Here is a 13504-nt window from a genome sequence, read left to right as displayed (position 1 = left end):
TGACACTGCTTACAGTCAAACTATAAAGTCCTGACATCAAAGAGTGCGATTTTGCTATGACTTTTTATGATCATCAGTTATTTACTTACTTTTACATACATTTTTAAAATAAAATACTGATTGATTACGGATTTTTAACGGATTTGTCCTTTAATAAATATAACAGATCGATTAAATAAATACGATCTTATACAATTAGCTAGGATCCACTTCCGTTTTCACGACTTTATAGTTGGACTGTAGTTAGGTATAAAAACTTTTTTTTTAAACGTAACGATTATAAGTACTAATCTCTAACGAGAAGCTGTAACAGTTAAAAATAGCTTGGTATAGTGTTCTCACCGATGTCGACATAGGCATAGGCACTTACAGAAGAAGATAGGAAATTTACTAGATATAATGTTATTTCAGAAACTGAACTTGTAGGTAGGTACTGTAAAATATCCTTCACAGTGTCTGAAAATTATTGACCAAATCAACTTCTAGGTTTCAAGTTAGTCTAGATTAGCAAAAAGTGTACCAGAAGGATGTAAGTTGAAGCGTTACGTCACGGTTTAGCGGGTTCGATTCTCGGCTCGGAACTTCTCGCAAAAAGTGGGATTTTTACGATGAAAAAATAACACTTAGGTCATCATACTAAATCATAGTTATTGCTAGAGATTTCCAGTTCTCACCACAAACAGGGCAAATTAGCGTGGGACTCTCCCCAGCCCGCTGGATCGTCGCGAGCCGTATCGCCGTTTTTGGATGAGTAAAATGCACTGAAATTGTCGGCTAAGACCCCCCGCAGACTGCAGACTTTTAGTCGGTCGATAGTTTGGTCGGGCTCTTAATCAGTATGGAGTATCGGCCGATACATAATCGTTGAATGTGCGTACTACCATACATCTCCATACTGATTAAGAGCCCGACCAAACTATCGGCCGACTAAAAGTCTGCAGTCTGCGGGGGGTCTAAGTGGGCAACCCGACTGTCAGATGTGTTCAAGCTGCCCGAAGGCCTCTGACTAGGCCTAACGACTGCTGCCGCAGCAGCAACCGGGACCCACGGCTTAACGTGCCGTCCGAAGCACGGAAGCGTCCAGAAAAGAACCAGTTGAAATCGGTCACCCATCCAATGGCTGACCGTGCCAGTTGTTGCTTAACCTCAGTGATCAGTTACGATAACTGAAGCCAGCTCGACTACGGACGCTTAAAAATTTTACGCGCTTTTACATTATGAAATTTCCTAAACAAAACATTATCTTTACCACCCATGTTTTGGTTCTAAAGCGAAAATATCCGGAACCAAAGAATGCTCGTTTAGTGTTACAAATATTAAATGTAGTAAGTAAATTATGCATTAAAATGTGCCGGCACATTTCCTATCTTTCTTCCTGTAGCGAAATTCACGGTCAAGCGGCCTATGTTACGGTTATACCGGGAAAACTGAATATATATATATAATATTAATAATACTAATATTTAATATTATATATTATAATATTTAATATTTAATTTATGGAGTCTTTTTAAAATAATTAATGAACTTTACATATTTAATTTTTAAGATTTATGTACCTACTTAATTACTTAAGTAAGTAAGTACATATGAATTATCTTACTAATCTCATCACGACCATCATCCGATCAAGGAAGGTTTTAGGCCTAGTCCACCAAGCTGGCCTGGTGCGGGTTGGTGTACCCTAGTGTTGCTTAACCTCAGTGATCAGTTACGATCACTGATGCTAGCTCGAATACGGACAGACCATACGTTACGACGCATAGAATCTATGTTAGCCAATCCATCATTCACATATACTTAAACATAATTACGTACAAAGGGTGGTTATACCTAAATCTGGCTATTTTACAAGAGCTGCCTGCAACATTATAACGCAAAAACATTATTTAATTGTCTGCCCAGTTCAGCCTTGCTCGAATCAGAGCTAGAATTAATTAACTTTATTCATACAACATGTTACGTATCAGTGTTGCATTTCATATTTAATCATGTTTAAACTTAAGTAGGTAGGTACTTACTTATGTATTATTTTTATTTAGTTATACATAAAATGTGATTAGCTTACTTGAGTATAATATGTCTATAGTTTTAGTTTTTGTGGTAATATCCTCCTATTATTGACATAAGTACTTATACAGGGTGTTGCAAAAAGGGTATACTAAGCCGAAACCTACATGTGCAGCATGGTATATCTAAGCCTAAAACTGAAACCAGAATTTGAAAATTCGCGAAAAAAAAAACATTTTCCATAGAAACTTTGTTGGTCACGTGACTTTTTAGTATGGTTTTTTTTTTTTTTTCGCGAATTTCCAAATTCTGATTTCAGTTTCGGGCTTAGATATACCATGCTGCACATGTAGGTTTCGGCTTAGTATACCAATTTTGCAACACCCTGTATATTTATTCCTAATAGGAGTTTCTTAAAGTTGACCCCAAATTATTTATTATATTCTCGTTGTGCTTGTCAATTTTGTTGGAGTAACCGATTTGGTTTATAATATCCCCTGTTTCTAATTCTGCTCGTTCCGGCCGGGATGGAAGCTTGCTGTTGCACATTTTTAATTAATTTTTATAATGGAAAAGTACTGTCTTTGATTAATTTAACACGGAGAATCACGTAGCGTCGCCCGATCTGCCAAATATGGCGCGCGAAGCGTCACTGGCACGGTCGCCATGTAGGGAACGGCGTGAGGATGAGATGAGTGATACAACCGAATGCTGAATAAACACTGATTTATTATAGTAATGCAATAGAATATATAGATTACCAATACATATACCACAGTTATGTCTGTCCTCAACATTCCACGGCAATCAACAAAGATCTTAACTAAATCAACGAGCACGCGTGCCCTAAAGGTACCAATTGACAGGAACGACATTATGCTATTGTATTCGCGAAATAAAAATAACATTCTCCATAGTAAAAAGTCACGTGGCCGACAAATTTCTATGATAATATTTTTTCGCGTATTTTTACATAATGATTTCATTTTCGGGCTTGCTGTACACGTAGGTTTCGGCTTGGTATACCCTTTTTGCAACACCCTGTATATTTGGCCTTACAACCCGTAAGGATTGTTAATTGCCAATGTGTCGACTGTGGTACGGTAGCCGGTCTCTATGCCGATAAGTATATTTATTCATTTCATGATTCATTTGGCGGCTAGCGACATGATGCTCGACGACACGTCCACAGAAATACATAGAAATCAGAAGGTAGTCCACCAACCCGCACTAGGCCAGCGTGGTGGACTAGGCCTATAACACTTCCTTCATTGGAAGGAGATCCGTGCCCCAGCAGTGGGGACGTGATGGGTTGTGATGTGATGTTAGTAGGTAGTGATGTTGCGACATGTCTGCTGCAACCTCATGACGTCGGCAGCCAGCTGGCACCTTAATGCTGCTGATAACATCAAACGCATGCCACTTGCCCAAAGTTAATGTCACAACATAAAACTCCTACCTATATGAGCAGGTATTTGTTAAAGGTTGTCCACCAACCCGCACTAGGCCAGCGTGGTGGCTGACTAGGCCTAAACTTTCTTTGAAGAGAAATTCACACAAGTCGGTCCACTTCATCAGCTTTGCCGACATCACCGCTAGCCCATTTTTTTTAAATCGGTTTAAATTCCGATTAGTGGCGCTTACCTTTACTCTTCTGCCTATCTCGTTTGGAAATATAATAACTACAATATAGTTTGTGAAAGTGTATTTATGACCTGGAAGCTGCCGCGAAGGATCGGGAGAAGTGGAAATCCTTTTTTCGAGCCCTATGTCCCTGATGAGGGATAACAGGATTTGATCATCAAGTAAGTATATACTTAACAATATTTTTAAAGGGTTTTTTTCGTATTTTTTGTACTTAAAAAGGTTATTAAACAGTAAATAGGTAATTTATTTCTTCCCCGCATAATTCGGACACACAATACAATGTGATAGATGAAACCAATTCAGTAATATCAATAGTAATATTATATAACATTATAATGGAGCTAGAATGGCGGAAACTAGGGCAGGGTCACACACGGCCCAAAGAGCTACGTGATGTAGATGTGCGTAGTGTATGCTGGGCTTTACGATAAATTCACACCTCATTTACATGCTCAATTTTGTTGGATTTTGATCGGAGTCACCGGGGTGCTGCGACGACCGAATGGCGTAGTGGTTAGTGACCCTGACTACTGAGCCGATGGTCCCGGGTTCGATTCCCGGCTGGGACAGATATTTGTTTAAACACAGATATTTGTTCTCAGGTCTTGGATGTGCCCGTAAAATGGCAATAGGCCCGCCCCCTATTACATTGGGACTAACATAACACTCTGGCGAAAAGTGGGTGCAGTAATGCACCTCTGCCTACCTCGCAAGGGAGTACATTAGTACAAGGCGTGAGTGCGTGTTTTTTTTTTTTTGTTTTTTTTTCACCTGGGGTGCAAAAGGTATCCCTGAGTGTCGTATCAACTGTACTGGGATATTACAAAAGCGGTATGCTTATAGTAAGCCGAAGGGAATGACTATAATTTTTCTTCTACGAATTTTCAAGAGAGTGACTCTGGAGGCTTCTCGAGGCCATCCAGAAGAAAAAAAATCTACAAATTTTGAACATCCCCTTTCCAATTACCCTTTTGCCACATTTGGTATAAGTAACTTCATTCAATAAACCTTACGTTGAAAGGATATCGCGTAGCCGTGCTTAGATCAGTACGTAAATAAGCATTTAGCACATAAGAATCAAGCATTCCAATATTTTTTTCCTATACTTAGGTAAGTACCTAACCTACCCAAGTACTTTTAATAATGAATTATTGATACACATAGATCACGTTGCTTTTAATCGTCTAGTAAATGGCGTTTAAGTATTGTTTATGTGGAAAAAGAATTAAATTGCTTTAATTTTAGTTTTAATAGCTGCATCATGTCATCTGGTTTGGAATGCTGTCAGAATTAACTCTATCTATAGGTACTATCAAACAACAAAATCTTTTGTTTCAGTAAAAAATTAAAGAATCTAAGTAGGTACCTCTTCTAGGTTCTATTTTATCCATAAATAGATCTTAATAGATTAGGTTCTATAAAATAGTTTTTCAATTATAGAAATGTAAGGGTTAACAATCTTATGACAAGCTTATTTATCTTTAAAAATATGAAGAATAGAGCTGAATGGTGGAATTGGTAGCAATTTTAAAGGCATCGAAATAAACATACTTACCTAATAAAATAAAAATCTTTAAGTAAATATAATTACTTACTCTAAAGAGTTACATTAAAATGTTACAGTACAAACCATTTCCCAGTAGCAAAATGTATAGTTTGAAATAATTGTTAAAATAAAATTTCGTGCCTTCAAAATCGACATCGTTGATTAATCTGCCACTTCGCTTATACTACCTAGAGCGTAATGGCCAAATTCAAGGTTGCTCCAAGCTGCATTGTATCAAATATTGTTATCTAACCGTGCCATAATACTAAACACTTATCCAAATACCTACTTAAATTTAAAAAAAAAACTAAATTGAAATTTGTCAACTATGACGAGATTTGGCCGTAAGTAAATTTCAATAATCTTTATTATTATACAGGGTGTCCCTCAGCGATGGCGGCGGAGTAAGTACCTAAAATACTAAATAGTGACAAGCTGGTGTTGGCACTTATTTCTGTTGCAAACTTAGCGTCCGCCTACTCTAAGTCATCATCATCACGACCCATCACGTCCCCACTTCTGGGACCCGGGTCTCCTTCCAATGAAGGAAGGGTTTAAGGCCTAGTGCGAGTTGGTGGACACTACCACTCTACTAAGTAGGTATGCGTCCAATACGATAGGTGCCAAAACAACTTCACAACAACATTTCAATAAACCAAATGCACTATAGTGCCACAAACTTATCTGTTCCGGTGACAGCTCACATAAATGTCTAATATTTCATAATTCTATAAGATTTTATGTTTGCTCGTATTGTTAATTCGCTCTTGCGGTCTTAATAAACCCATCTAATCTTTTATAATATACAATTCATTAGTAAGTAATGAGATATAGATCAATTTAGTTCGCTCTCACCGGAACAGATAAGTTTGTGGCACTGTAATGACGACAGACAGCGAACAATGTCAATGCCATTTCCTCAAACCCGCGATCGGAAATGGAAACCAGTCCGGCGACTTACGTAACGTGACGGAAAATAGTGATCTTGTGGATTACCTTCCGATTTGAGAAGGTAGGTTGAACTTACTCAAGTTATTAGGTAACTAACTATGTTGGTACAGGGTGACTACAGTCGTCCAAATATAAGAGGCCCGTTTGGACAGCTCCAAAATGTATGGGATGACAGCTGGACTGGACCTAAACTTAAATCATAAAAAATCTAAATAATAAGTAACTTTTGGTGCTTTAAAAGATCTTTTTTTCTTTCGGCGGGTAAATAATAAGCTAGATTATGTGTCTCTTTATGTATTTCATTCAGTAAATCAAGAGTAAATAGCTAATTTGTGTAGATGTCCAAACGGGCCTATTATAATATATTTCGACGACTGTAAATACTTACATCTTACACACAGCCATCCGACCTCAAACTAGGCAGAGCCTGAGTATCTACACAGATACATATTAACACCCAAGATCCGAGTACAAAATCTGTATTTTAACAAATACATGCCCCGACCGGGGGATCAAACCCGGGACCTTCGGCATAACAGTCAGGGTCACTACATGTATAACCACTACTACCCAGTTACACCATTCGGTCGTCATAGTAACAGTTCGTTGGTTATTGAAATAAACACCTGTGGATGAAGTGTTACATCCCCTCCCCAGTTGCACACCCTGTAGATATAAGTGCTTATACTACGTTTCACACAAGATCTGACGCAGTACCTACGTAGGACCTATATACCTAGGTCTAGCTACATACTACTCGTTTAACCCTCATGGAAAGGACAATATCCTTTACATTGGCATACTGTACTGTAAGTAACTACTTAAACCTTTTCACAATAGTGCTGAATTTTAAGACTATCGATAGTCCAAAGTCGTATCGTCGTATTAAGTACCTATATTAAAATAAATTTCATATGGTGAACGAAAGGAGTCTCCACTCCATACAGGTGTAGCAAAAGAGGTATACAAGTACTAAAGTTGAATATAGAATAGAGAATCGACCCCTTGAGTCACCGCTTTTCAGCTTTTATGCCTTTTGCACTTTTTACCTATTGGTTATTTTTCATTGCTTTCAACTCTCGCGAGTGTAGTTTGACGGTTAAATTGTATGTTTGAGCTTACAGATCGAAATCAAATTTGAGTTTAATACATCTGTCTAACAAGATTATATTCTATTCTTGGACCAACAGAGCGCCTATCTCAGCTATTGCAACACCCAGGCCTGCTACTCCAGTTTACTCGGGAGCTAGGCTGGCTGAGCTGAAATAAAGGGGATATGTACAAAGGTTCCACTAGAGAGAGCCACGTACAGGAACTTCGCCCCCTCTCAAAATAGAATAGAACAGAATAGAACATCTATCGATACTCAAAACATCGACATCCGTTCAACTCTACATACGTCACCAGTCGCCCATAACATTGAAGATATCAGGTTATACCAGTCGCGATGCATGGATTTACTCGCTGATGCAGTAAGTTATTGTTTCCGCAAGCTCCTGACCTTGCTACATATTGGATTGGTGAAAGGATAGCCTCAAGGGCCGTGTCCGGTAAACAATCATTCATTGTAATAATAATAATAATATGTGGGAACATCTCACACACGGCCATCCGACCTTAAGCTAGGCAGAGCCTGTGTTATGGGTGTCGGACAGCTGATATATACATAGATAGAACACCCAAGACCCGAGTACAAATATCTGCCATAAACAAATATCTGCCCCAGCCGGGAATCGAACCCGGGACCTTCAGCACAGCAGTCAGGGCCACTAACCATTACGCCATTTTTTTTACTCCATCTGCTTCAGCTTTCATCCAGACTATGGCACATAATATACAGATTGTCTGGTAGAGATGTTGAGCTGATTTATTAATACGTTTTTGTTTTTGTGACCTATTCGTGGGATACGATATAAAAAAAAATAGGTAAGTAGTTGTAGGTACTTAGATATTTTATTTATTTGCTACCTATCTGCTATATTTACAGTGTACACACCTAAGTATATAATATATTTAGACATATAATATATTTAGTTACTTATGTTGTAGAATAAAAGTTACTCAGAATGCTAAGCCGCGTCCGCTAATGTGTCGGAGCCTTTACTCGCCACTCGTACGATGTAAAACCCGCAGTTATGAATTCTGCAGTGTATTAAGTGGATCCTCCTCTTTATAATCCGTAGACTGGCTGGTCGCTTGCCAGCTGCTTATCTCAGCTTCGTGTAAAGCATCATTTATTACTTTCTCAACTAAAATCTGTTGTCGGGAGTCTAATTCTCTCATTTTCATAGCTATTAAAGTGCCGAATATATCAAATTTATCCAATTCCTTCTTCTTAATAAGTGCCGGGAGGGACTCTAGTATTGACATGTTTTTGTGTGTGTTTGGTGAAGGAGTTGGGTCTAGTTTTCGTCGTTTGGTCTTGGTCTCCGCGGCTGTATCAGCTGGCACTATGTAGAACTTACGACCGTCTTCTGTCTCATATTCTACTTCTTCTGTTTCTGAGTGGGTTTGTGTTTCTGACAAGTCTTGGGCTTCTCCCTGAAAAAATAACCGGATAAAATATGTTTTTTGTACAAAGATGTGTCAAAATATGCAAGCTGAAGTGGCAGTGGGCTGGTCATATGTGCCGAAGAACCGATAACCGTTGGGGTAGACGAGTTCTCGAGTGGAGACCACGAACAGGCAAACGCAGCGTGGGACGCCCGCCTGCCCGCTGGACTGACGACCAGGCGGGTAGCGGGTAGTGGTTGGATGAGGAAGGCCGAGGACCGAGTGTTGTGGCGCTCGTTGGGAGAGGCCTATGTCCAGCAGTGGATGATTATTGGCTGATGATGATGATGATGTGTACACCTAAGCTGAGGATGCTAACGCTTCTCTGTCTTCCTAATTCCTAAAGAAAAATAAATTCAGCGAGTTACAAATTCGTTAAAATCTTGTGTTACAGAAACATAAACCAACAAAACAGGGGTAGAGAGCTAAGAGATTCACAATCAATATTATCATTCAAACAATTGAGTGAATCAAAAGATATAAATACTCAGTGAATCGAATCAATCAGTACCTCTTCAATATTTGCCATCACGGTGGGATGAAGCGCCTTCAAATGTCGTGACAGATTCCCTATCATGCCATTAACAATGGCGATGACCCGGCCGCAGTGGTCGCAGCTGGCTCTCCGACGGTGTCCGTCATCGTCAAATGACTTCAACTCCGTGAAATGATTCCAGTAAACACTCCTTTTTCTCTTGTCTTTCAGTTCTATATCATTTGGTGAATCTTTCTTTCGGTCCGTTTCGGAGTCCACTATAAGAAAGATGAAATGTTTTTCACTGTTACAGTTCATATGGAATGAATTATTGTTTCACAGTTCACTGCTTTTTGAAATTTGAATTTTGCAACTCATAATATAAATGCATTGAAATTTTACCAAAATTAAGTTATGGATTATGTAGAACTCTTTGAACTTACGTCCGTCTTCATTCAAATACTCTACTTCTGTTCCTTCTATGTGTGTTTCTGTTTCAGACAGGTATCTGCCTTCAGCCTGAAAAAAGAAATGTTTTTTATAAAGATGTGTGCAACTAAACAAGAACGGATTTTATGGTATGTGATGTGTCTCTATACTCTATACATATAAACTTCGTCAATAGGTAGTAGGTAATAAAATACAAAACAGAAACTGCTAACAAGAAAAGCTCTTTCAAAAACATAAACATACAAAACAAGTGAAGGGACATTCACTATCGAGAATGAAAGAGATATAAAGAGATGGTTTATGAATCAATCAGTAAGTACCTTTTGAATCATTATCTCTATGGCTTGATGTTTGGCCTTAAAGTGGCGTGCAAGATTCCCAACGTTGCCCCGGGCAATGACGATGACCCGGCCGCAGTGGTCGCACCGGGCCCTCCGACGGTGTCCATCATCGTCAAATGATTTCAACACCGTGAAATGATTCCAGTAAACACTCCTTTTTCTCTTGTCTTTCAGTTCTTGATCATTTGATGAATCTTTCTTTCGCTCCGTTTCACTGTCAACTGTGAAAGCAGAAATATTTGTTACTTACTGTTTGCAGTGAACTGTGAAACAAGAATTTATATGGAAAACCTAATAGTTATAGCACAGTGAACGGTTTTTCGCGATTTCACAATAACGAAAACTATGGATGATTATGCCTAGTTTCACCATAGTCTGTTAGATCGTTAACACCCCTGTTACTTTATAATTTCATCAATTATATTTCATCTCTATAAAAAAATCAACAACTAAACCCTTGTAACAGAGTTTCTGACGACCTTAAGCGGGTGGCGGGTAGTGGTTGGATGAGGAAGGCCGAGGACCGAATGTTGTGGCGCTCCTTGGGAGAGGCCTATGTCCAGCAGTGGATGATTATTGGCTGATGATGATGATGAACAGAGTATGGTGAAACTGGGGTTTTACCTATTGAAATTGTACCAAAAAGTAGTTAGATTACGTAGGACTGTGTGAACTTACGCCCTTCTTCAGCCAAATACTCTACTTCTGTTCCTGTGTCTGTTTGTGTTACAGACAATGACATGTACCTGTTTTCAGCCTGAAAATACGAAATGTATTTTTTATAATAAAGATGTAAGATGTGTGAAACTAAACAAGAATGGGTTTTATGGTCTGTGTCTCTATAATAAACTCCATCAATAGTTAATAATAAAAAACCAAACAAAATTTAGGGTAGCTGTTTTTAGATATATTAACAAACCAAACCCTCTGTTTCACTATCAATCAAAGAAATGAGACAATCTAAAGAGATACATACAAAACGATTCAGATGGTTTACTAATCAATCATGAATGAATGATGATGATGATGATGTCTTCCATGCCGATACGGCTACGGCGACTGCTAGTGGAGATTTAGGCTTCGTTGGTGTGCCCGGATGTGGCTTATGTAGCCTATCTTGGCGGTAAATGTTTATAATCAATCATATATTATCTAATCAATCAGTACCTCTTCAATCATCACCATTACGGCGGGGTGAAGAGCTTTCAAGTGACGTGCCAGGTTTCCACTGGTGCCGCGTTTTATGGCAATCACTCGGTCGCAGTGCTTGCACCTGGCTCTCCTCCCCACTCCATCATCATCTTCTATCACTGTGAAATGATTCCAGTAAACACTCCGTCTTCTTTTTTGTTTCAGTTCTAGATCATTTGGTGAATCTTTCTTTTGGTCCATTTCCACAGTAGATGTTTCACTGTCGTCTGTGAAAGGAGAAATATTTTTGAAATAAAAATTACAAAATTTAATTGTTATATGAAAATCAGCTATTAAACCACATTTGATGCTAGATAAAAATCATGAAATGTAGAATCCCTATGTAAGTACGTCAGAAGTACACATGAACCCATGAACCCTTTAAGCTTACCTCCGTCTTCAGTCTCATACTCTACTTCTGTTTCTGAGTTTATCTGTGTGTCAGACACGTCCATGCCTTCAGCCTGAAAGCAAATTAATTTGGTAATAGAGAGAGAGAGAGAGAGAGAGATCTGGACACATAAACAAGGATACTAACTTAATGGTCTATAGTCTATACTCTCTATAAACTCCATCAATATGGATTTTATATGCACCTTATAATAAAATTTTCTTGCACCTCCTGTGGGTTGACTGGTAGAAAATGCTTATAGCATTAAGTCCACCCTTTGTACACTTATTTTTATATTTGTGCAATAAAGGATTAAATAAGTAAATAAATATGTTGTAAAATATAAATAAAAGCTATTAACAGCTGTTTCAAGTTAATTAGTAAACACACCAGGGGGAGGAAGATATACTTACTATCAATCTTATCATAGAAACAAATGAGTCAATCAAGAGATAGAAATATAATCAAATGAATCATTACCTCTCGAACCATCATATTTATGGCGGGATGTTTGTTCTTTATGTGCCGTGCCATATTTCCGAAGCTATAATACCCCATTTACATTCAGCCCCTGCCGCTGCCCCTCGCGCTGCCGGCAATAATTCCCTAAATATTGCTGCAGCAGGATCGAGAGGAGTGTGTGTTTACATACTGCCCTACCACTCACTTCGCTTTCAAGTGTCGGCAATGGCAGACGTCGAAATGTATAGGCAGAAAAAAAGAAACGACCACTAAGGAGCGACAAAACATTATCAGATGCAGTAAAATCGGTTCTGTCGTTACAATTACCTAAACGATCACTATCCGTAGTAGAAACAAAAGACACATACGTTACTCGAATGTACTCATAGTATGTACGTAAGAAATTAGCTCTTGATAAAAAAAATTAAAACCCCGAAATTTATTAGACAATCAACTTTAGTACAAGTGAACCTCCTCCAGGCGCTCGGCGAGTACTGAGCGTCGGAGCTGAATGTAAACACGCACTGCCGCTCGCGCTGCCGGTCCTTTGACTTCCGCACAAAAAACCGCCATTTAGGGGAGCGCCGGGCAGCGCGAGTGGCAATGGCAGCGGCATGAGAAGTATCGCGTTTACACACTGTCCTGCCCACTTCCCTGCTCACTTCGGCTGAATGTAAACGAGGTATAACTCGGCATGGAGAACACTTGGTGGCAGTGCTCGCACCGAGTTATCCTTCGCGATTTATCGTCGCTTTCTCGTTCTGTGAAATGTTTCCCGTAAACACTCTTTCTTATTTTCTTTTTCATTGCTAGATAATTCAATGAATCTTTATATCATGCTGAAGATCAAAAGAGTCACGGAACATATTATTTTTTTATTTACAAATTGTTGATTGTGATGATAACGATGATAATGATATGATTTAGGGATGTCGAAATAATATCGATGTATCGATATATCGATATATTTTTATGAATCTATCGATATTTTCCGACGATATATTGTAAACCGATATATCGATGTATCGATATAAATAATCAAGTATCGAAAACATATCAAAATCGATATATTTTTCATTAACAATACCCTTTTGTTTGCGTCACAACGCAATGCGGCGATGCTAGCTCGCAACCGTGACCGAGCGAGAGTGTAAAGGGGTCATCACACATGTCAATACACGACACTGGCACAAAGTGAAAATAGTATTTTTTAATAATAAACGAATTTGATTTCGCAAGGATTTATTCCTATTAAGCTACCGATATATCGATATATCGATATTTTTTATTCGATATATCGATTTCAGTAACGATATAAAAGAAAATATCGATATATCGAAATATCGATACTTTTTTGCACTTTCGACATCCCTAATATGATTTTTGATATTTTTGACTCTGTCGCATTGACAAAGGAATAAAGATTATTCCTTTGTCATTGCTCTGTCGCGATTGTCAGCTCAAGTCAGCTGTCAAATAATGAGTGG

The 13504-nt window shown here is 38.6% G+C and overlaps 1 protein-coding gene across 3 annotated transcripts; it reads right to left on the bottom strand.

Moving 5' to 3' along the window:
- Positions 1–8252: 8252 nt before the first annotated feature.
- On the bottom strand, positions 8253–12937 carry LOC105395237. 3 transcript variants are annotated; one of them, XM_048632098.1, is made up of 9 exons: positions 12706–12937; positions 12036–12105; positions 11556–11628; positions 11141–11391; positions 10652–10730; positions 9953–10194; positions 9626–9701; positions 9219–9460; positions 8253–8695 (listed from the first exon to the last, which is right to left on the bottom strand). In XM_048632098.1, the coding sequence occupies exons 1-9, from the start codon at positions 12822–12824 to the stop codon at positions 8288–8290; spliced, it is 1560 nt and encodes a 519-aa protein (XP_048488055.1). In that variant the 5' UTR covers positions 12825–12937; the 3' UTR covers positions 8253–8287. The 3 variants fall into 3 exon arrangements, with proteins under 3 accessions (XP_048488055.1, XP_048488057.1, XP_048488056.1); XM_048632100.1 differs by lacking the exons at positions 12036–12105; positions 12706–12937 and adding an exon at positions 11703–11948; XM_048632099.1 differs by lacking the exons at positions 12036–12105; positions 12706–12937 and adding an exon at positions 11761–11948.
- Between the last annotated feature and the right edge of the window lie 567 nt (positions 12938–13504).

Source organism: Plutella xylostella, chromosome 30 (genome assembly GCF_932276165.1).
Source record: "Plutella xylostella chromosome 30, ilPluXylo3.1, whole genome shotgun sequence".
NCBI classification, from domain to species: domain Eukaryota; kingdom Metazoa; phylum Arthropoda; class Insecta; order Lepidoptera; family Plutellidae; genus Plutella; species Plutella xylostella.
The sequence above is the reverse complement of the archived record's forward strand: the minus strand, read 5'-3'. Positions and strand labels throughout refer to the sequence as shown.

Coding starts and splice junctions, on each gene's coding strand:
- LOC105395237 (XM_048632098.1), bottom strand. CDS start 12,824: ATGAAAAAGAAAATAAGAAAGAGTGTTTACGGGAAACATTTCACAGAA. Junction 11,392..11,555: donor GTATGAGACTGAAGACGGAG/GTAAGCTTAAAG, acceptor CTCCTTTCACAG/ACGACAGTGAAACATCTACT. Junction 10,195..10,651: donor GTATTTGGCTGAAGAAGGGC/GTAAGTTCACAC, acceptor CTGCTTTCACAG/TTGACAGTGAAACGGAGCGA.